We start from the raw sequence: 24676 nt of genomic DNA, 5'->3' as shown, positions 1-24676 counted from the left end.
CGGATAGCTCCTTCCCAGCCCCATCTCCCCTCACTCAGGGGCCACAGTTAGTTATTGATACCAAACGTCACATTTTCCACATGCTAAACACTTACTTACCAGGCTGCAAGTGATGTGGAAGCAGATAAAGATACTTAGAGGGATTATTGCCCTTCCATCATGCCCCACAACCTGCCTAGGAATAAGTAACGAACTTCATATGCCCAGTTTTGCCGCCTTAACCTGTGCAAACATTGACCTGCAATGAAATGCTCCATCTGTGACAGAATTGCACATGGTTAATTGATGTGCAGTGCACACAGCTTCCATCATTTAGAGCCCTGACTAGTTAAAATATTTTTCATTCTTCTCTGTGTGTGAACAGTGAAACCTGTCTTAAAAGGCCACTGCAGGGACCAGCAAATAATAATAATAATACTTAGCAATCACACTGCCTAGCAAAGAAAGTCTTTAAAGGCAGGACAAAATGGAACTGGAGTCCTCAGGGATTATTTAGAGTGGTTAGTTTAAAAAGTTACATTTAGATCACTGACTAATAAAAACAGGACCCATCCACTTCCCCCCTTCAAATACAGTGATACATTTTTTCTTTAGTCTAAAATCCTCATCTGCCAAGTTTCAATCCGAAAGGAATATTTGTATGTAGGGATTATAAAACCCTAGAACTAGTAGACTTTAATTGAACTGCCCTCTGAATCTTAATTTATAGTAATATTAGTAAGTCTACAAAATGACGTGGCTTATGAGTGGTAAACAGCAGACACCAACAAACACTCTCAGCAGGGATAAACACCTATTAACAACCGAAAAAGAACAAGATGTACAGTGGACAGAACATTTCAAAGAATTGCTGAACAGTGAGCCACCTAAAGAGGAAATAAACATCTAGAAAGCAGAAGAAGATCTTGATGTCAACACAGACACTGCAACTAAGGAAGAGATCATTCGAGCCATCAAATCCTTAAAAAATAACTTAGCAGCATCTATCCTGGCCACTCTATTTACATCAATCTGGGAAGGGAAAAAAGTGCCAGATGAGTGGACCTATGGAGTTGTAGTGAAGATACCAAAGAAAGGAACTCTCAGTGATTGTAATAACTGGTGTGGTGTCACACTTTTATCTGTGCCAAGTAAAGTATTGTGAAAGATCATAGTCCAGCATATATCAGAGGCAGTTGATAGCATTCCCAGAAAAGAGCAAGCCATTTTTCGGAAAGGCCGTGGATACACAGACCAGATCTTCATTCTATGAAACATAATAGAACAGTGCTTAGAATGGCAATGACAACTCAACATAAATTTCATAGACTTTGAGAAGGCTTTTGATAGCATTCACAGGACCAGCTTATGGAGCATACTGCAGGCATATGGAATTCCTTTCCATATAATCAACATAATCAAAAGCTTCTATTTCAGCTTTACATGCAGTGTTAATCACAGTGAGCTCAGTTTTGAAGTCAAAAACAGGAGTATGTCGGGGTGCGTCATGTCTGCAATCCTCTTCAGCATTGCCATCCACTAGGTAATGTGGTGTACAATGGAAGACATGCCAAGAGGCATTGAATGGACACTTTTCTCATCCCTTGAAGACCTGGACTTTGCAGATGATGTTGCTCTCCTATCATGTATCCAGCATCACATACTAGAAAAAACAACTCAACTCAATGCATTCAGCCAGCAAATTGGACTGAAAATCAACCGCAATAAGACGGATATCATGACCTTTAATATTGCCTCACTATCACCAATATGGATAGAGGGTTATGTTCTCATCAATGTAGAAACATTTACATACTTGGGCACCACCATCAGCCAGAACAAGTCAGGATATCTGGAACAAAATCAATAAAGCCAAGAACACCTTCAGGAGCTTAAATACTGTCTGGAAATCAAAATGCAACACCAAAACCAAACTCAATATTTATCGGACCTGCATATTTTCAATGCTACTTTATAGTGGGGAATGAAAGTATGATATGTCCAAACTATCTTTATTCCATACAACCTGCCTCAGAAAAATCCTCCATATCTTTTGGCCCAGAACACTCTCATACCAAGATCTATTGACACAGTACAGCGAAGAAGATCTGAACATCATTGCCAGGAGGTGTTGGAGCGGGATCGGTCATGTGGTTCGGATGGAAACTGATTCCATCACCAGAGTAGCAATAAGATGGACACCTGAAGGCAAGTGAAAATGAGGCCGCCCGAAAACAACTTGGCAAAGAGCTGTGCTGAGCTGAAAAACCTGGGGCACAGCTGGGAAACTATTGAAAGACTTACCAGAAACAGACAGGGGTGGAGGAGCTTCATCACTGCCCTAAATGCCAGAGGTGTAATAGGAACATGATGATGATGATGATTAGTAAAGCACGTTAATCAATAAATTAATATGGAAGTTAAACAAAAGGAAGGAACGAGTGATTCGGTTCATCAATATTTTGATGATGGGAGCTATTGAAAACCCTAAAATAGATAGCTACGCTGGGCGCATTGAAACAATGCATTTTAAAATCTTACAACATGATGGGTATCCTGCTGCCATCTACTGTGCTGTACCTCTGCTGCTATTATTGCTGCTCATTGAGTATCTCCATAAGGTCTTGTTCCTGCAAACACTGGCACACGTGCTTAACTTATTCTATGGACTAATGACTGGAATTGGGCTACTCATGAGCACTGCCACTGCAGGACTGGGTCCAAAGTATACCCTTTTGCTAGCCTGTACAGACCTTAGTAAGTAGAACATAACTCCTAAGCCATAATTCCATATACACTGACCTCACATCACACTTTAAAAAAATATGTAGCCACTTGCATATATAGGGTGGTTTGACAGGGTACTTCCCTTAGACTATTACAGCAGTGTATTGCCAGTAGGCCAAAGATGTGGTTATGGTTCACTTAATCTTATAGATTTGAATAAAAGTAATCTTCTATAAGGATCTTTCTCTTTCCCATTTCTCCCCGCTGTCAGAGGACAATGTTTTGCCTTTGCAAGGTGATGGATTTGATGACTTAGTAGATCATTTCCACCTCTGATTTATGCAATCCTATTTTGTAACTGGCTGTAAATCCTCTTGTGGTGATTGGTGCAGTATCTTTCACGTTAAAGCTATTAAAACTATACAGAGCACAATCATGTACTCACTTAGACTGATGTTGGGGTCATGCTGGTATTAAACGGACATCACCACTTCAAAATCCCATTTCTATTTGAAAGTGCCCCCCCCCCCAATATGATTGTAAAGCTCAAAAACTTGACAGGGGGATACAATAGCTGATACACTTTTAATTTTTAATTGGTTAGATTTCAAGGTGTTGGTGTCCCTGTGAATCCACTCACTGCTAACTCTTTCTCCATCATGAGCCCATAACAAGAGGTAAGCCATCTCCGTAGAAAGAAGATCTCATTTCCCATGAGGACAGATCCTTCTAACAGTTGAGCATTTGTATCTTGTACTGTAAGGAGATAGTTGTTTTTGTTGTTGTTGTAACAAGTACTTTATGTATCATTTTAAAAGCTAATCTGAGTTCATTTGCTGTATAATTTAAACCATATTATCTACCTTTACTGTTTTCAAGTTATTTGAACCTCTTTGAACATGTGAAAAAAAACTGTGTTTGTTTTTTTCATTGGAGGTTAGTGCCACCATGTGGCAAGCCTAACGGTCTGTTCTGGTAAGTCAGAACTTTTGCATCTGGGGAGGCAGAAAGAAATAAACTTACAAGATAGTCACAAATTCTATGTATTCAGTTTAAGTTTTATTGTTGTTGATGATGATTTTGAACTCACTTTTGGACTCCATGAAGAAACATAGCTCAAATTAGATTTTATCATTTTGTAAAAAAAAAAAAGAAAGAAAGAAAGAAAAAGAAAAAATAAAAGAAATGAATTAACTAGGGTGAAGGAAGCAGCTGACTGGTTAGTTATATTTAACATAACAACTTTGCTCTGAAATGAGGAATATGAACACTGGTCCGTTCTTCTCCCAAAATGCCAGTGAGAGTTATCTGTGTTCATCTGAGTCCAGTTCCTGCTCTCCTAACTCACATGAGTAGTCCCGTTGAAGTCAGTGAGCCTGATTCTGATTTCATTTGCTTTTCAAGAGAAAGTCTATAGAAGTCAACAGAGTTACTCACCAGTAACCAATGATTCAAGTGAATAGGATCTACTCGGGTAAAATTCTCACTGAGCACTGAGACTTTTGCCCAAGAATTTTGTCCAAGAATTGGAGCTTCCTTCTCCAATTAAAACGTCAGTATCAGTGCAATTTCTATCAAGGTACTGTACCTTTAAAAATGCAAATTTAACATAAGGCCAGTGGGCCACATTCAATGAAATGTGCTCACTTACACCAGCAGTGACAACCTTAAAGTAGGGTGACCAGATTTTATAGGGACAGTCCTGATTTTGGGGTCTTTTTCTTATATAGGCTTCTATTACCTCCCCCCCTCCCGATTTTTCACACTTGCTGTCTGGTCACCCTACCTTAAAGTCAAGACATAGACTCAGAAAAGCAATTAGATTCTGAGCTGAGGCTGCTGGAACAGCTATGTGGTACCTGCAATGAATTGTCTCCCTTGGTGCTTAATATATTCAGCTGATCCAGGAAAATGTGAGGTGGACCTGTTTCAGGAAGGCAGTGATTGGGAGTGGAAATCTATGTATGTCCTTTTGATTTCCTGTTTGAGCAACACATCAGGGTGAGTGATAGAGAAGGGGTGGTCAGCCCCAGATTTCTGTGTGTGTCGGAGTTGGATGACTGCAGTGGTGTCTGTAAATTGAGCTAAATGGATAATAACATATATTAGTGCCTGGGCTTCCTTCTCAAGAAGGTGAGTGAGGGCAATGGTGGAAAAGCAGGGAAGTAAAATTAAAATAGGCATCTGGGACCAGATGGCTTTTTCTCCTTCCCAAGGTATTTTATGCTATTAAAGGGCCAGTTCTGCCTTTAGGTGTGTACTAATGGGTCCCACTGAGGTCCATACACATTTTTCAGGGCTGAGTTTGGCCAGGAGTATCTAGTTCTTATGTTCTTTGCATTTCAGATATTGATGCTTTGGAAGACAACCTAATTGTTTAAAAATTAAGCAAGTGAAAAATAAAGGTGAGGTGGGAAAATCCCAGTGGATAATGGTGTTTGTTTCATTTCACTCCCTTCTACCCTTGATGAAATTGGTAGTATTTATTTAACCCAGACAATTTATGTTCAAGTACAAACATACACTAAAAATGCAAAAACCTAGCCAGGAAGCAATCACTTCTCACTTTGTAAATGATTAGGCAAGTAAGCTTATTTCCTGCTGTGGAGTAACACTTATTGAGGAACTCCTACCTGCTAATAACATTATCTGTTCACTTGGATATTGAGTACTCCATGCTTTCTCTTCCCATGATGCTAAGACCCCTACCCTACAGTCCTGATGCAGGCAAAAATCCCAGTGAAGTAAGAAAAGCAGGATTTGGCCTAATATGGTTATTTTGCAATCTTATGCTAAGAAGCCTCTGAGTAGATGTGTGAAGAAAGGCTCAAATAATTAGTATGGGGCTATTTGATGGAAGAGGAGAGCCTATGGCATTTAGAACAATTGGGATATTAATTTCATGATGTGGCAGGCTTATTACTGTCACAGGTCCATGAGAAACGCTGAATTTAACACTCAAATACTGAAAATGGAGGAATAAAGGAGATACATTCCTGGAATGCAAATGCACAAAACAGGAATTGAACAAGAATAGTGTATTTTTGTATAAAAAGCACACAAACAGTAGGTGCGGTACATGTAAGATTATATCCTGAACTAAGAGGAATTAGCCCAATAATATGTTAACTAAGTGTGTAAACAATCAAAGTGCGATCCTACAAAGCACTTAGCACCATGCAGAATCGAACCCCAATGGGTTCACAGTCTAAATACTTTTACTTTGGGAAGTTACCTTACACTGTGAACTAGAATATCCTGCCAGAAATATCCTTGAATGACACCCATAAGGACTTGTACAATCAACCATAAACATATTTAATCATAGTAAAGTAAATGGCCTCAGAACATCCTCCGGCCTCCAACTTTAAAAAAAAAAAGTAAGTCATGAATTCCATGTTCCTATGCTAAAACTATTTTAAACGTAAAACCTTGTTACAAAGATAGCTATGATTAAGTATGTTTATGGTTGATTGTACAAGTCCTCATGGGTGTCATTCAAGGATATTTCTGGTAGCTTCTCTTCTATCCAGGCATTAGCAGATAAGGCCTGCATGCACAAAAGGAGTTAGGCCAGAAGTCCCCAAACTGTGGGGTGTGCCCTCCTGGGGGCACAGACGAACATTTGGGGGGTCATGATGGGGGCCTGGGTCAGCCCCCTTGCAGAATGGGGAGGGAGAGAGGTCACCCAGTTCTGCTTCTGGCCCCAGTCTGTGTCCCACCCGCCCAGAGCTGTGGGCCTGACCCCATCTCTTGAGGGGGAGGGCATGGGTAGAGGTAAGGGGGGGAGGGAGGTAAAAAGTTTGGGGACCACTGAGTTAGGCAGTCTGTGACACTGAGCGCCACAGTGCCTCACTTTTAGGCACCCAGAATATCACTGCAGTTCACAAAGTGTGAGTTCGACACCTAAGTTCCTATACAATGAATGGGGGAGATAGGCACCTTAGACTGTAAAAGCAGCAAAGAATCCTGTGGCACCTTATAGACTAACAGACGTTTTGGAGCATGAGCTTTCGTGGGTGAATACCCACTTCCTCAGATGACATGCTCCAAAACGTCTGTTAGTCTATAAGGTGCCACAGGATTCTTTGCTGCTTTTACAGATCCAGACTAACACGGCTACCCTCTGATACTTGGCACCTTAGACTGCGGTTCACAAGAGCCAGTGTGCTAGGTAGGAAGCCACCTAAGCTAGCCAGCTGGGGATGCTGACCACTGGGGTGCATGCTAAGCACCACTCCTCTCATGGAGTAAGGAGGCTAAGTCCAGGCTGCAGGGACGGTGCCTATCTCTGCTTGCAGTTCTCAGCTGGGAACCCTCGTTGGAGTCAGGCACCTATGCTATTTTTTGCAAGAAGCCAGGGAGGGTATTTGGGCCAGAGAGACAGAGAAAAGTAAGTGTATGTGTGTGTGTGTGTGAGTGTGTGTGAGAGAGAGAGAGAAAGCACAAGCATGAGAATGACTCGATAGCCTGAGACCTCTCACCCAGAATGTGCGAGACTCAGAATGCAGTTTCCCAACTCCAGTTACTCTTTGATTATTTATTCACAGAGCAACAACTTCAACAGGAGAGAGCGAGGGAGGCCTGCGTTAGAGTATCCCATAGCCCACTAGTTAGGGCATTCCCCTGAGAGGTGGCAGATCCCTGTTCAAGTCCCTTCTCCCCCTCAAGCAGAGCAAGTACTTGAACTGGAAATCTCCCACACATCCCAGGTTGAGTTCCCTAACCACTGGGCAAAAAGTTATGAGGGAGTTCTGTCACGCACCTTCGCTGCCCTCAGCTGGCATGCTCAGAGGGTGCCAACTGGATTGGGCCTCACAGGCAACATAAGTCTCAAAATGCCTGTCTTTCCAGGTGCATGAATTGCTCTGAGGCTTTGGTGGGAGACAGCTGGATGCCTAGCGTAAGGTAACAGTGCGCATGCTTGGAGGCACCAACTTGGGTGCCTAGGGAGCTTTTACTGCAAAAACTTAGGTGCAGAGTGAGGTGCCTAAAAGGTTCAGCAGCAGTTTTATGCATCACAGTAATGCCAAAACTGGGACTTAGGCACCTAATTCCTTTTGTGTATCCAGGCTTAAGTGTCTGCATTACAAATAACCCCTACAACTGATACTCTCAGTAGATGCCAAATCTACCTACCGTAGCTGTTAATGTAACCCACACACCACCTGGGTGTGGTGTTCTGTCCCATCTAGTGGCACTGACACCACTTAGAGAGAGAGTAATAAATCTGCTTTACAGCCTTAGCTAAGGGCCATATAGCTTTTAGCTCATGCAGTAAAGGCTCATGCATTTAGCTCCAGAAGTCCCATGGTTCGATCCCACCTGCTGACAACCGGGACCTGTCGGTGTTACACTTATATAACCCTCGTTACCACAGTATCTGAGTGCCTCACAATCTCTAGCATATTTATCCTCCAAACACCCCTGTGAGGTAGGGAAGTGCTGTTTTACAGATGAGGAGTTGAAGCACAGACAGGCTAAATAACTTGCTCAAGGCCATACAGGAAGTCTGTGGCAGAGTAGGGCATTGACGCCAAGTCTCTGAAGTCTCAGGTTAGCACCCAAACCATTGAACCATCCTTCCTCTCTAGATTGACTGGGTCGTGGAGACGGGACTAACCTCACTTCTCTGAGTTGTCTCCCCAGATCAGAAAAAAGGTATATTGGTGTGATGGCATGAGGAAGTTTCATCTGCTACTGTCCCCCATGCTCTGCTGGCTACATAGCTTACTAAAGAGCTTCAGTCTCCTGGACTGACAGTTCCACAGCACTACATTAGTTGGAACTCTTAGTAATACAAACATAATTTACTCTGGGAGGCAATTTTGAGCAGCAGTCTTGTACTTCCTCATTTCTATTGTACAGGAAGCAACCAGTATATGCATTGCGTAATTGATGTTGTAATCCTCTCCAGGATTGTGGAATTGATATTTTCACCCTCTTTACATTATTACAAGTAAAGTAGATTGCTTTTAAAAGCAATGATCTCATTCATTGCTCTTTGCTGATTGGCTGGCTAAATTAAGAAACACAAACATTTATTTAAAAAGAGCGGTTGTCATGAGTGTCCTACAAGAATGGTGGAGAACTGTCTTCATAGGTGAATTAGTGTTCCAAAGAAAACTGGAGAGATAAAATTAGAGAAAAGCAAATGTCCTGCTGATCTTCAAGAAAGGGAAGAAAAATGATCCTGGAAGTTACTACCTGTAAGTCTAACTCCTATTCCTAGTAATAAAATAATTGTACATGTATGAAATTGGAGGGAGGGTCGACTCTCTTAACTCCTACATGATAACAGACCCCTGAGCAATAAGTAACATGGGTTTATAAAGGATAGATGGTGCCAGCTAAGCTTGGGGTTTTTTGGTGATAAAAATTATACTGTTGGTGGATGATGGGAAAGCAGGAGATGTAATCTGTTTGGCTATTAGTAAAACATTGACTGCAGTGTCTCACACACAATCACACTTTGAAAATGAAATCAAATTGCCTTGAAAATGACCACTGTCCTGGGAGTGAGAATCAGCTGAATGCAAACGAAATATAAAATGAGAAACACCAATAGTCTGAACTAGGAGAGCTATCTAATGGGGCACTGCAGGGATCTATCTTAGGTCCATCTTCTTTCTGTGATCTAGAAGAGAGAGTAAATAGCATGTCAGTGAAAACTGTGGACGATGCTAATCATGAAAGACTTGAGAGGACATATAAAATGACAGAGTATAAATTAGCTATTACCACTCAAGAAAGAGCTCTTGGAGTCATTGTAGATAGTGCTCTGAAATCATTAAAAAACTGAACAGAATGTTGGGAATCATTAAGAAAGGGATAGATAATAAGACACAAAGTATTATGTTGCCTCTATATAAATCCATGGTACACCCACATCTTGAATGCTGCATGCAGATATGGTCGCCCCATCTCAAAAAAATATATTGGAATTGGAAAAGGTTCAGAAAAAAGCAACAAAAATTATAAGGGGTATGGAACGGCTGCCATACGAGGAGAGATTAATAAGACTGGGACTTTTCAGCTTGGAAAAGAGATGACTAAAGGGAGATATGATTGAGGTCTATAAAATCATGACTGATGTGGAGAAAGTAAATAAGGAAGTGTTATTTACTGCTTCTCATAACACAAGAACTAGGGGTCACCAAATGAAATTAATAGGCAGCAAGTTTAAAACAAACAAAAGGAAATATTTTTTCACACAACACACTGTCACTCTCTGGAACTCTTTGCCAGAGGATGTTGTGAAGGACAAGACTATAACAGGGTTCAAAAAAGAACTAGATAAGTTCAGGGAGGATAGGTCCATCAATGGCTATTAGCCAGGATGGGCAGGGATGGTGTCCCTAGAGTATGTTTGCCAGAAGCTGGGAATGGGTGACAGAGGATGGATCACTTGATGATTACCTGTTCTGTTCATTCCCTCTGAGGCACCTGGCATTGGCCAGTGTCAGAAGACAGGATACTGGGCTAGATGGACATTTGGTCTGACCCAATATGACCGTTTTTATGTTCTTATCACAGATAAACAATACAAAGATCAAGAAATCATAAATATGGGCAGAAAGGAATAATACAAAGGGACAGATTCTAATCTAGTGTGATTTGCCACCTCCTCCTCTCCCTCTCTCCTCAAAGAGCATTTACAAAGCATTGGAAGCTTGAAGCTGGAGAGGTTCATTCTGCATCACATCCTATTTTTCAGAAGATGGCTGCTGTTTGGAAAAAGGTAACTGTCGTGGGAGATGTTGCCTGTGGCAAAACATGCCTCTTGCTTGCCTTCTGCAAGGAACAGTTTCCCAAATGCTATGAGCCAACAGTGTTTGAAACCTACATCAAAGACTCTGAGGTTGATGGGAAGTCAATGAAGCTGATGCCCTTCGATGTAGCAGGGCAGCGCCAAGGTAATTATCAGCACTTCCATTCGTTGTTCTATCAAGGCACAAGTGTCATCTTAATGTGCTTCTCAGTGGACAGGACAAATGCCCTGCAGAACATCCTTGACATTTGGATTCCGGAGGTCAAACAGTTCTGCCCTACAGCTCCCATTGTTCTGGTGGCTACCAAGAAAGAACTGAGGAATGATGAGGGTGTGCTGGAAAGACTTGCTACACTGGAACAAGAGCCAATAAAGATGGAAGAAGGAAAAGCCTGGGCTGCTAGTATTGGGGCATATGCCTACCTGGAGTGCTCTGCGAAGACGAAAGATGGCATTGAGAGAGCCTTGCAGATTATTGGTCAAGCTGCAATAAGAGATGGAACAAAGAAGAAAAGAAAGCATCATGTGTTCTTCAGATTGTTGTAAGAAAAGCAAAAAGTTTTTTTTAAATGTATAAGTACATATATAATTTATTGAGAAGTTAGATGATATGAGGGAGTTTTATGAGTATTGCATGAATACTTTCATGGGGCCAGATTGTCCTCCTCTGTGGAAAAAACTGGGTAGAGGAGAGGAACATGCAACATTTCTCTTGAAGAATTTCTACTAGGTCATTCTGCTGGGGTTGGGTGGGGTTTGCCTCCTCCCACCCCCTCAGAAATGGGGCATGGGTACAAACTCCAGAACTGTAGCAGACCCAGCACTCACTGGCACAGCACCTCCTGCTGATTGTCCAGGAACTGGCTCTTTTCCAGCCCCAGAGCACCCCCTGCTGGCCAGTGTCTCTTCTGCCTCAGGCCCCCATGTCCCTCACAGACCCCGGTGCTGCTTTTCCTTGGGTCTCCTCTCTCAGGGGAATTCCCAACCCTCTAAGCCCACCTTGCCTCAGTGGCTGCTAGCAGTCGTCATCTAGCCTCCGTTCTCTGGGGCAAATTGCAGTCTGTAATGGCCACTCATCACTGGCAAGCGGGGTTGGACCAGCTGCTTCTGCCTATCCTCGGGCTGCACCTCTGCAGCCCCAGGACCTGCCTTGGGCCTTTAACAAGGCCTCAGCCTGGGAGTTGCCAGGTTGGAGCTCCCCAGCGCCTCTTGCCCTTCCCCAGCACTGCTCTGCTCCCAGTACCCTGTGCTCCCAGGCAGTTAGGTCCTTCCTACTCCAAGGCTGGAGTGAGACTGACCCAGTTCCTCCCTTAGCCCTTCTTATACTGGCCCAGCTGGGCCCTGATTGGCTACCTCAAGCCTGCTCATGGTTCGCTCCCCAGGGCAGCCCTTTCCCAAGGCTGTTTTTGACCCCTTCCAACTCAGAGTGGGGTGATCACCCTGCTACAAGAACCCATAGATGAACTGAGATTTGCACAGATCTTGAGAGATGAAAGTGAGGCCAAAGCCATAATTCTCCACAGAAGTATCGTGATTCTGCATTACCTCCTAGATCTCAAGGCTCTCATTGCAGCTCCCTGTTAGCACAGCTTTAGTGGCAAGGCACTGTGCTGGCTAGGCTTCCCCCTGTTCCCCTCCAGCTTCCTTACACATACTGACATGGAGCTTATCTTTAGGGCAAAGAGGCTCCATGCACAAGTACATACAATCACGGGCTATATTAACTTGATTGTTGATTACCCACTGCTTTCCTGCGAGGACAATTCTTGTAGCACACCAAAGCCCAGCCTTCTCCATGTTTAGATTCCCCATGCCACAGGTCTGGAGATGGAGGGTAGGCTGCTGTGAAGGCAACCCCCCACCCTTTCCACATACACGGATGGACAATCTGGTCTTTAACAGGATTCTTACCTTTAGCATGTATTCAAACAGAATCTGATAGATACATGATAAGAGAGGTCTGAGAGCTTTACTGAAATAGAGCTTTCGTGACATCTAATCCTCACCCTCTTTACTTTTTTGGAGACCTCTTACATATTTTTCTCCTTCTCTAGCACTTGTGAACAGAAGCAATGAAGTAAAAAAGAATGCCAGAGATGCGGCCAACAGTTGAGAGAGATTTTCAACCTAGGGTGAGATGGGGACATCCCATCAGCAGCAGTTGTGAGTCTCCAGAAGCCGTATGAGATGTAGTTGAACTTGGATGCATATATGTACACCTCCTTTCTTTCAAGCACCGATATTAAGAGCGTTGTTGGCAGTCCTGGAAAAGAGATTTGAATTCTGGCTATAGGTGCAAAGATGGCTGGTAAATAACATGACTGGCATTTATTAAAGACATACTCTACAGATCAGAAGGTGGATAAAAAAAACAATCCTGTAGTGAATAATCTTAGGATCCTGGTATGAAGGGACAAAGAGATAATTTATTGAGCCTAGCTCATTGTACAGAAGGACAACATCCTTTGGTATCTTTCTCAATGGCAGTTCCATCATTGAAGCATCTTGGTTATTGTCCCTCTAGAGGAAACAAAATCAGAGTAACCAAAATCTTCATCTTGATATTTTAACAGAATAACAAATCCAAAAGAAGGATAAATAAGTTCCAACTGCATTAAAAAAATTTCTTACCCATTCTTCCCAACTGATAAGAGTTCCACTGGCTGTAGCACTAGTAGAAGTCCGAGTGTAGGCATTGGTTGTTGTACCACCATGGCTATGAGTAGAGTCCCCTTCTTCCCTGTAGTTGCTGCTAGTGGTCCTTCTTGAAGTGTTTGGTGCTAATAATTTGACTTCCATTCTGTTCTTCCAATACATGCACCAACTGATCTTCAGCAGGAGCCAGCTATTCATCCCCTGACTTTTTCTTCAGTCTATCTCTGGATGGATGTAGTCTCCAGCAGGTTTGTCGGTGGAAGCAGTTTGTCTGCCCCGGATCCTGCTTTTAATTATTATTTAGGTCTCTCAAAGTTCTTGGTGCCACACCTTATCCTGTGATTGGTCTTCCCTTTGTTACATTCTTATTGCTGCTTCGAACACTGAGGGTTAAACTTAAGTAATTAAACAAATTAGTAATTTATAGCACCCTGTAGACTCACATGCAAAAATATTCAAATGACAAGTGGGCTGATTTACTTGAAAGACCAAGGCATGGAATTTATAACAAAAAAAAAAGTTCAGCCCTATTAATGAGAAAATTAACTGAGGTGCTTGGAAAAGATCTTACAGTGTAAAGCGAGATACAAAATATTTGGGGGATGACACCCTTTTCTGGGTAGCATGGGACATGCTACATCGCTTTCTACTAGCAGCGGTAAAATCCCCTCTACTTCAACGTGCAATTACGTCAAAATGTTTTAAGGATAACACTTCACGTTTCTAAAGCACTTTTCTTCCAAGGATCTCAAAGCCATTTTAAACATGATTTACTAAGCCACATTCCAGATCTCTGTGATAGGCAGGTAATATCTCCATTTTGCAGATGGGGATACTGAGCAACACCAAGAGTAAATGAGTTGCCCAAGGTCATCCACATCCATAGACCTTTCCTCTGCTTTGACTCTTCTTTCTGTACTTATCTTGTCCCTGCTCTTTTCTCTTCTAGTCTGTTCAGTTCCTCATCTACTTCGCTTGCTACTCCCCTGCCTTTCAAATAATATTTACTTGATATAGGTCCCAAGAAGGAAAGGATTCTCTGGAGGGCTCTTCAGCTTAAGTGCCTACTGGATTGAAATCACATGCTTATGCGCTTTCCTGAATCAGGGCCTTAATCCTTTTTTTTTTTTTACATCGTAAAGATCTTTATTTATTTGGGTGGGTAAGCATTGTTATTCCCATTTTACAGCTTGACGTGAGGGGAACAGGGGAGCAGAGAGGCTAAGGAACACATTTTCCAAAGTGATCTCTACTTTTTGGCTCTTCGGTCTTTGGATGTCCAATGTGAGACACTTGGGGCCTCATTTTCAAAGGTGCTGAGTGCCCACCACCCCATAACATTCAAAACACAAGGGCACCCAAATTTGGAGGCCACTTTTGAAAATGTGGACCCAAGTGACTTGTCCAAAGTCATGCATTGTCAATTGGTTTCTCACTTGAATATATTTAACAACCCACAGACAGGCATTTGTTTTCAGTGCGAATCTTTAGGTATTTTGCCTTAAAGTAACAGTGAATTCACTTTTGTATCTGTCAATATTTGCCTCTGTATTAATCAGTCCTTGCCTTGACCTCTGTGTTGGCATCTTGCTGGTCAGTTATTGATTAACACCAGGCCTTCAGCCTGCTAGCATTTTACGCACACAGCCTCTTCTTACTGAACACACTTACAGAACTGAACAAGGGAAACAATGCGTTTTTTGCTAAAAAAACACAGGCTATTGTCACATTTCACAGCAGAAATCTAATCCTCCCCTTTTTAGCCACAAGCTGTTCACTAGGCTCTTAAAGATGGTCAGAGTATTGATGCTGAGCAAATATTTTTTCCCCAAAACCGTGCAAAACTTTACTATAAAGTTGAGGTCAGCAAAGCTTAATTTGAATGCTGTGTCAAAACTCGAAACAATTTTTTCCTAAGGCTGTGTCTACACTACAGGGACTGTGCTGGTATAAGTTTGCAGTGTAGACACAGCCTACCCTGGCAGAGGGAGTTTTTCCATTGGTGTAGGAACACCACCTCCAGGAGCGAAGTTAACTATGTCGACATAGCTGCATCTGCACTGAGGGTTAGGTTGCTCTAGCTATGTCGGTCAGGCATGTGGTTTTTCACATCCCTGATCAACGTAGCTATGTGCATCTAACTTTCAAGGGTAGAGCAAACCTAAATCTCTGGCTCAGCACACTTTTTCAAGAGTAGGTTTCAGCCTGGCTATACAACAAAACTTGTGTAACAGTTGCCCACACATCGGACCTCTGGACCCCATAAGCAATGCACGGATTAAAACAAAATTAACCTGTCTTGTTTTGAGATTTAGCTTTGACCTATGAGCTAAACAAGAGGAAGGATCATCCAGTGAATAGGATGCTGGTGTGAGATTTGGGAGGCCCAGGTTCAATTCCTTGTTCTACTACAGGCTTCCTATATGCCTTGGGAAAAGTTTCCTTGTCTTTCTGTATGGAGGCTCATAATACTTTCCTCTCTCACAGAGTGTTGTGATGCTAAATGCATTAAGGATTGTGCGATGCTCAGATATGGGGGCCATAGAAGTATATATAAGATAAATAGACAATAGTGAAATCTGAAATAAAAATCAAGAGTTATTGTGAATTCAAACTACCAAAGTTCAGAATCTGTGTTGCCAAACCAACAACGGAGCCCAGCTCTGCAATCCATAAATCCAGGGTAGCTGGTTATCAAATAGTCTTTTTGTTTTGTCTTTTTTAAAATGTGTTTTGTCCCAGTGGCACTCTAATTCTGTGTTTACATAAATACAAGATACAGCACTTTTCGTTTGACAGAATTGCCTCCCAGTGAAGGAGAGAACAAGAGAAACGAATGGAGCACTTTACTTACCACTGAAATAGAGCAACTTTTGGGATAAATGTAATGTGCTTTTTTTTTTACCAGCTCCTACAACACCTTAGAACAGATGTCCAATTGAAATAGCAAAGGAAATTTATAGTACTGAATGTCAGATGAATGTGACTGAGTTGCAACTAGGCCAGGATTTCTTCGCAATTTCAATAATGCAATTATGTAATTAAATGATGTTGATGTTTTTAACACTTAACACTTACATGACAGAGAAAAAACAACATAGTACATAGCAATAATGAGATACTGTGCCGGAGCAGATTTTCAATTTCAGACCAAGGTCTCTATATATTTCATGGGGAACCTAGGGTAAAATAACACACATTTTGTTTAGAGATTTTGGAAGACATGGTACTTTTTATATCAGCTACAAAAAGCGCATTTTAGTAAACGTTCAAGTTATGGAGAAAAGTTCCTGAATAGCGCCCAACTCAGAGCTTGAGAAGAGGGGAAAGTATTTCTTTCAGTGTGAAATAAAAAGACCCCCATAAATTATTTCACATTTTCAGGATGCTCTGCATGTACACTGAGCTTTATGTGAACTCTGGATTATGTGTGGGGAGAGAGACATGTTTTGTGCTTTTCAACATTGACCTGTAATGTTGAATCCATTTTCTCTATGTAACTCGTTTCCGTTGCATTCTTGGAACAATATTGGCTCCCTCTTGTGGCCAATTTATCACCTGCTAATTCTCATACAGAAGATTAGCACTGTCAATAATGTGTCGTGTTGAAAATACATTTTCTTATGTTTTTGTAGCTTTATTTTTTTCATAATGTCTTGCTGCTTCATTATCCAAACTACTGCAGCTGATGAAAGCATTTTACAGTGTATAGAAACAAACACTCGTGCAGTATCAGACTAGGGTAAGAGCACAGGACTTGCCATTATAGTTTGAAGGAAATGAAGGGCCCAATCAAAGCACTCCACACTTGGGATGACCATAGTAGCCTTCTGTGCATAGAAGGATGGAAGGATTGGGCTTAAAGTTTGCAATGAACAAAGCCCAGACAAGCCCAGAATGGGTAGCAAATAACTCTGTGCTCCACTCACTCAACACATGTAGGGAAACTAATTATCATTTTTAAAATCATGTCTGATAATTTATTCTAAAGTTGTTATGGGCCTAAGTGGCTAGTTCAGGAGACTAGTAGAAATCAGAGTCTGTTGCTTCTCGGGAACAGATTGCCCCCTCCTGGAGTGTCCTCTGAATTCTTTACTTGTGGAATTTGGGTTTCTCTAATACATAGGAGAAAAAGCCTGAGGTTTGGCTCCCAAGCCCTAGGGAGTCTCCTGAGATTGGTGCAGCTCTTGGTGAGGAGACACAAGACCATATGTGCAGAGATCTGCACCACCTCCAGGGCACTCTGCACGTCCTCCTGTACCTTGCCTGGGTCCCCCTGGAGGACCTTGCCCCTCTAGAGTATTTCTGGAATTCCCCTTTTCAGTGAGGATTCACATCATGGATCTGTGGAAAAGCAAATACAGCTCCAAGTTGTACAGTGTGTACCCCCACAACCAACAGGGGCCAGAATAATCACTTGGGGTGAAATTCACCCTGGATAGAGGTCAGCTTAAGTTCTATGCATTACTTTAGTTCCATTTAAGCCCTAAGTGGTGCATAAATTTTGTGTTGCCCTCTCCAGAGTATATTGGGCCCTTAGTTTAACTGCTATTGTGGACATGAATCACAACTGCTATTGTGGACATGAATTTTTTATTTGGGTGTGTTAGAAAGCTGTTTCAGCTGTGGTTCCAAGCACAAGCATGAGTTACACGTTCCCAGATGCAGAGAGAAGGCAGATACTTTCAGTCTCAATTATCTTTATGTTAGACTCAGATAGGGTGAGCAGATAGAAAGTGTGAAAAATCTGGACAGGAGGTGGGGGGTAATAGGCACTATATAAGAAAAAGCCCCAAATATTGGGACTGTCCCTATAAAATCAGGACATCTGGTCACCCTAGACTCAGAACAATAGAGAAAGAAAGAACAACAGTGAAATGTGCAGACAAGAGCACAGTGTGTGTCTCCTCTCTAGCAGTCTGCACTGAACGCACAATACTTTCCTATTCCGACCTCAGAGTCTTTTCAGGTGACAAATACAAATGCAGAAACAGAGTCAAAGCAGTTGGCTAGCTACATGTACCACATGCAGTCACCACATTCAATTAACAACAGCATGATCCCAGTCAATTTGTATTTGAAGAACAGTCACACCAGATACACGCTTCCTCATTCCCAACTTATGTACACTAATGCAGCATGCGTTTTTGCCCCTCGCTAGTGGCTAGTCTATATAAGAGGTTAAGGACTCTGCTTCATCTAACTACTAGTGGCCATAGTGCTCTAGTTCAGACAGTGGTTAATGCTTTTAGTGCTGACCATCATTGCTTCAAACCCCAGTGTTGTCCCAAATGGACTTGGATACACTAACTTGCCATAAAAAGCTCTCTTTAATGTTTACTTCTGAATAGTCTCCCCAAATTGCGAAGTATCAGAGGGGTAGCCGTATTAGTCTGTATCTATAAAAGCAGCAAAGAGTCCTGTGGCACCTTATAGACTAACAGACATATTGGAGCATGAGCTTTCGTGGGTGAATACTCACTTCATTGGATAGATTGCTAGCCATCATTGACCCACAATCACCAGTACCTAAACCTGAAGAGAATGAATGATGTGTCTGTTCTCTAGATCTTTTCAATGGAAAATCTAAATAAATTATTTATCACTAACCATATGTAGGAAAAGACAGATACTAAAAAATTAATGTTCTTGGAAGGGTCTCTCACCACTGGTAAATAGTTTAATCAGCTTATCTGGTGGAGGCTAACTTTAAATTAATGTTCCATTTAAAGCACTTTTTTTTTATTCTTTAAAAACGATTCAGGGATCCAGCTACATTTTAATAGCCTACTGTAAACATCTTACATGGCGCATTAGTAATAAATTGTTAACAGATGGCAATGTTCTAAAGCACACTGCAGGCAGCACAGCCTGGTGCTTTTCATTCACTCTGACTTCACGATGAGGGGTAGATGGGCACTTTTTTGAGCTACTGGGGGCTCAATGCTGTTAAGCCATGGTGTCAAGGTTCCTTCCCCACTCTGAACTTTAGGGCACAAATGTGGGGACCTGCATGGACACTTCTAAGCTTAATTACTAGCTTAGATCTGGTAACTTTGCCACCATCCAGAAATTTCAGTGTCTGGAGCACTTTCTGTCCCCCAAAAACTTTCCCCTCCCTGGGTTGCCTTGAGGGACTTTATCAATTCCCTGGTGAACACAGCTCCAAACCCCTTGGATCTTAAAACAAGGAAAAATCAATCAGGTTCTTAAAAGAAAATTTTTAATGAAAGAAGAAAGGTAAAAATTTTCTCTGTAAAATCAGGATGGAAAATACTTTACAGGGTAATTAAATTTATATAGCCCAGGGGAACCCCCTCTAGACTTAGGTTCAAAGTTACAGCAAGCAGAGGTAAAATCCTCTCAGCAAAAAAGGGACATTTACAAGTTGAGAAAACAAAAATAAGACTAATCCGCCTTGCCTGGCTATTACTTACAATTTTGAAACTTGAGAGACTGATTTAGAAAGATTAGGAGATCCTGGATTGACGTCTGGTCCCTCTTAGTCCCAAGAGCGAACAACCCCCAAAACAAAGAGCACCAACAAAGATTTCCCTCCACCAAGATTTGAAAGTATCTTGTCCCCTTATTGGACCTCTGGTCAGGTGTCAGCCGTCAGCCAGGTTTAATGAGCTTCTTAACCCTTTATAGGTAAAAGAGGCATTAACCCTTAACTATCTGTTTATAACACATGGCCAACTTCCACCTGGGATTATTAGATCCACTCTACCCTGCTTTGCGTTGACCCAGTGCTTCAGACAGCATGGCTGAGAGTGCTGGGCGAGGAGATGGCTCGTGAGGAAGTGGTGTCCAATGTTTGTAAAATGCATTTGTTATTATTTCCTTCTCCTAAGATTCAGGTGCTTGGTCTCATGGTAAGAAGACGCCCTGGCTTTACAACTGAAAGGATATGAAAAATAGTATGATGGTAACAATTTTCAGAATTTACTGTGATGGTTCTAAAATGGTTTTACTGTATAATGTGGGACAAGTGGATTTTAACTCTTCAGTGCGGGGGCCATCTTTTTGTCATGTGTTTGTACATCATCCAGCATCATGGGGCCCTTTAGGCCTGTGGGTAGCAGCACCATGAGAGGAAGATGAGTAGCTCTCACCAGTGGCAGCCTTTCACTCCCTTCCCTCTGGGCTTTCTCTGACTGATTTATAAACAAATGATTCCAGACAAAAACACTAAGTCCCAATTACCTTTCCAACTTCTTAGTTTTCTGGGAGGATGTGACATACCTGGGTACAATCCAGACTAATGAGCAGCTGTGCCACCCTTGCCCTGCAACCTTGGGTGCCTTATGATGCTTTGCTGAAGGACTTGCTACCTGGGCCACTCACAAATAGCCTTCCAGCATGCAAGCCACACCCTGAGTGTTTGTGTATAACTGCAGCCTGCCAGCCACTTGGGTTCTTACCAGCCTGGATTATGCTGCATGATGACTCCAATGCACTCCCAGTCTTAGATTTCGCCCCAGGAAATGTATGTCCTGTACTATCCACCCATTCCTGGACAACACAATTTTATATAAAGTCTGTTATTTCTTTAACAGAAATAATATACGTACAACTTGCCACTCAAAATGGAGTTTCCCAAACACTCCAGTTTAAACAGATTGTATTAGATCAAACAATAAAACAAGTTTATTATCTACATAGAGATAGATTTTAAGTCAGTATAAGTAATAAGGCATAAAAGTCTGAAATGGTTAAAAGACAAATAAAGATAAAAAGCAACTGGTGCCTAAAGTTAACAAACCATGTTAAATTCAAAGCAAAGTTTTCTCACTACGTGCTTTCAGCAGTCTTACTGACCAAACTTCTTAGGTCAGGTTCCCCTCCTCCCAGAAACCAGTGAATGCTTCTTTTTTTGCTTTGGGAGCTGTGAATGCGATCAGCAGGGAGAGAAAGAGGGGTGCCTTCAGGGGAAGGTGTCCATCCTTTTTATAATTTCAGTCCCTCTCTTGAAAAACATTTGGGTACCAGGATACAAAAAGTCCTTGGGGAAGGATGGACCCGTCTGCTTTTTCCTCATCTATTTGAGCTTCATTTGTTTCCTTTCCTACTTGATGACTCTGTTTAGTGCTTAAGCACAAATTAAAGAGAACACGCATTCCTTTGTCTGAGACAGACCTGTTTGCCCATCTCAGTTTGGAACATGTGTTAATAACACCATATAGGGGAATCTTATAACTGCACAAACTATGTTGCCACACACACTTTAACAAGATGATACTCACTAGCAAATTATGAGTTTTCGGATGATGACTTACAAGGCATATCTTGTACAAAGATTATTACAATAGTGTGTAGGGTGTGAATACAGGGGAACATTCTGCCACAGAGGAAAAAGGGCACACTCTTCCCCCCGATAGCTGGCACCACTGCCACTTCCCCTCTATCTTTATATCCCCACCTACCATCTCTTTTGCAATAGGCAGGTCTCTATGTTAACTTGGATTTATGGAGCACCTTTTTATTTGTCACAGGGTCTGATTCCTGTCTGGGCCCCTCGGTGCTACTGGAAAACAAACTATCATTAATGTTATTATTTATTAATAATAATTTACCGAACACAATACATGATGCTGAGATATACAGATTTTATCGGTACTTGTTTGGGTTTATAAGACATGCAGCCCTCCTAAAAAAATCATATCATTAGCTGATTTCTCTCATGCTGTATGGAATATTACTCCAGAGTCTCAGATGCTTCTACTGTTTTCAGATTAAATATGTCAGCCTTCCTGAAAATAATGTGGCTTCCTGGCAAATCAAGCTCATTATCGTTATTTGTTTCTATAGTATCATCTGTTTGCATCTGTGTATACAACACTGCATAATAGGAGAACTGTCCTGTAATCAGTAACAGGTCCCGGCCACAAAGAACTTGCAGTCTAAAGGCCCAGGAGTTACAGTGTACAACAGCACAGCACAAAACACAGGCTAGCTCACACTATTGAAACATCGTTGGAGCTGAAACGCTTCATGGACTAGGGGTAGTTCCAGGATTTTTGTCATATATTTAAGTGGTGCAAGACAAAATTTCCATTGAAATCCTCCAGGCGCTGACTGAAACCTCCCACTGAAATCTTCCTTGAGTTGCACTGTTAACTCTGAAAATGTATCTACAGCCCACTTCAAAAAGATGCTCACACTGAAATACCTGCAGTAGCAACAGGGGAAGCCCAAAGATGCTGAAAGAAAATAATCAGCCAGCCATCTGGTCTTTCCTCCCCAGTGATCACTATGGTTGTGGGTTCACTATGTTAACATGGGATTCTGCCTCTCGCTTCTGTGTGCCACTCCAGCAGTGTGCAGAGGCATACAGCCCAGAAGCCAGCCAAGGCAGAATTACCCTGGTGTAGGCAATGCACATGGTTCCCATAAGAGGCAGTACACAGGTCCCCTTCTAAGCCCCAGCAAGGGGGGGGCTGTTAGTGGGAAGGGAGTTCCTGCAGCATGTGCCACTATAACGCCAACAGACCCCGTCAGCAGCTTGCTACAGGAAACATTGAGCTGGCTTCATCCCAGGTTTGTGTATGCTAAATCCAGGCACCCATTGCCAAAAGTCCCTCAAGGGAGGAGGTTGCAGTGAGACCAGCACATCCACAGAAGTGTGCTGCCCTGGCTGGGAAGGGGATGGAGCCAGGCTGATTAGGAAGACTTAGGCCTGGGCTAAAAGCAGAAGTTGCCCTGGTTTAACTGGCGGTGTTATTTTTAAATTGATTTAGTTAAACTGGTGTATCTTTGTGTGTGACTTCTTTCTGTTGGGTTAGACTTGGTTTATATGGGTCAAGCAAGCTTGCCCCTTTGCTTTACAAACCAGTGCAAGCCAGGTCTAAACCCAGAGGGGGTGTTCACACCAGGGTTTGCACTGGTTGAAGTTAAGCAGGTGCAACTTCTGTGGGTAGACAAGCCCTTAGATTCAGCACCTGCTCTCAGTAGTCTCCACTATCAGCCTGTTGGGCCCAGACACAAGCAAGGCACATGAGGCCAGCAGAACAAAGTGAAGGGGACAGGTATGAAGCCACCTGTTTCTCTTAAGATGAATCTCTCTAGGTCTGTTGCTGGGACAAAGAAATATAATTTACTTCTCTTGACCCAGAATGACTGAGTCTAGCCCAGGGATTTGAGAGAAGCACATTGAATCCTGCACAGCGATAATCACCTTTCTTCCTCTGTTAATCCTTTCCATTTAGCTTAGCTCATCTAGTCAGATTGCACACTCTTCCCATCCTCTCAGGATCTTAGGAAGATACTGGGTGGCCATTTCCTCGATCATCCCTCTTTCCAAGAAGTCACCTTGTCAACTCATGGACTCCTAAACCCAGAAAAAGTCCTCTGAAGAGTGAGAGAGTCTCATAAGTCCACCCTCTCCTGCAGGAGGAAACAGCCCCACCCCTGGTTCTGTAGGGTCTGAGGAAACTCCAGAGCCCTAACTATATCAGTTCTGACTTATAGCTCATTGTACTGCACAGACCTCCAGATACCACCACCCACCAAAGGAAGGTTGGTCTTGTGATTAAGAGACTCAGGCACACTTGATTAAATTAATGGCTCTGCCGCAGATTCTCCTGTGTGACTTTTCCCATGGCATTTAATCCCATTGCGCCTCAGTTCCCCATCAGTGAAACTGATATAATAATACTTCCTTTGTCTGTCTTGTCTCTTATGAAACTATAAGATCTTCAGGGAAGGAACTCTCTCTCACTATGTGTTTGTACAGCACCTTACACATTGGGGCCCGAATCTCGGTTGAGGCCTCAACACACTACTGTAATACAGACAACAAACAATGAAAAACAGAGTGGTGTTGAATGGAAAGACTATGAATAATTTTCAGGGGAAGCCATTTAAAAATCTTCCAAACATTTGTACATTGCTTTTAACTTCCTCCTTTCCTAATCTCTCCACAGCCAGGCCCCCCACCAAATTCTGCCACTTCTTTCTCTACAGTAGCTCCAAAATCCATCCTTTTCTCTCTTCTCCTGCTGCTGAGATACTAGCTCGTGCTGGGACCCCTGCCTCAACTCCATTCTATCCTTCTCTGGCCTCTTGCCTCTTTCCCTCCTCCAGTGCATCCAAAATGCTGTGCTATGTTCATTTGCTGCTCTGGTTTTGTTTCTCTCCTCTGTGGATCTCTACAAAGGCTTCTCCTCTTCTCCTTAGTGAAACTCAAGCTGTTCCTGCACTTCCAAAGGTCTCAATTATGCTGCCCTTGTCTTCTCCTACACATCTGCCTGCTTTCTGTGCTCCACCCTCGCTTTCCTTCTGACTAGTCTCTTTGAGCCATATGCTTCTGTGGCTTGTATACTGAAAAGCCTAGCAACTGTACAACAAAACCCAATGGCAGACTTAAGCATAAGCCAAAGCCACCCACATGGTGTGATGCCATACCAGCCTTCCCGATAAGAACTCTGCCACAGAGAGGATCCTCAGACACACGGATGGTGGGGTGTGTGCTGTGGCAGGAGATAGGGAAAAGCCAAATGGAGCATCATATTCTGGAGAGCCACCAAGGCTTATCCCAGAGTG

The 24676-nt window shown here is 42.5% G+C and overlaps 1 protein-coding gene across 1 annotated transcript; it reads left to right on the top strand.

Moving 5' to 3' along the window:
* Window positions 1–10411: 10411 nt before the first annotated feature.
* On the top strand, window positions 10412–11023 carry LOC127049762 (ras-like GTP-binding protein rhoA). The gene has a single exon (XM_050951032.1). It carries the CDS (start codon window positions 10427–10429, stop codon window positions 11021–11023), a length of 597 nt encoding a protein of 198 aa, XP_050806989.1. The 5' UTR covers window positions 10412–10426.
* The last annotated feature ends 13653 nt before the right edge of the window (window positions 11024–24676 follow it).

This window comes from Gopherus flavomarginatus, chromosome 4 (genome assembly GCF_025201925.1).
Source record: "Gopherus flavomarginatus isolate rGopFla2 chromosome 4, rGopFla2.mat.asm, whole genome shotgun sequence".
NCBI classification, from domain to species: Eukaryota; Metazoa; Chordata; order Testudines; family Testudinidae; genus Gopherus; species Gopherus flavomarginatus.
This window is presented reverse-complemented; position numbering and strand designations above follow the sequence as displayed.

Coding starts and splice junctions, on each gene's coding strand:
- LOC127049762 (XM_050951032.1), top strand. CDS start 10,427: ATGGCTGCTGTTTGGAAAAAGGTAACTGTCGTGGGAGATGTTGCCTGT.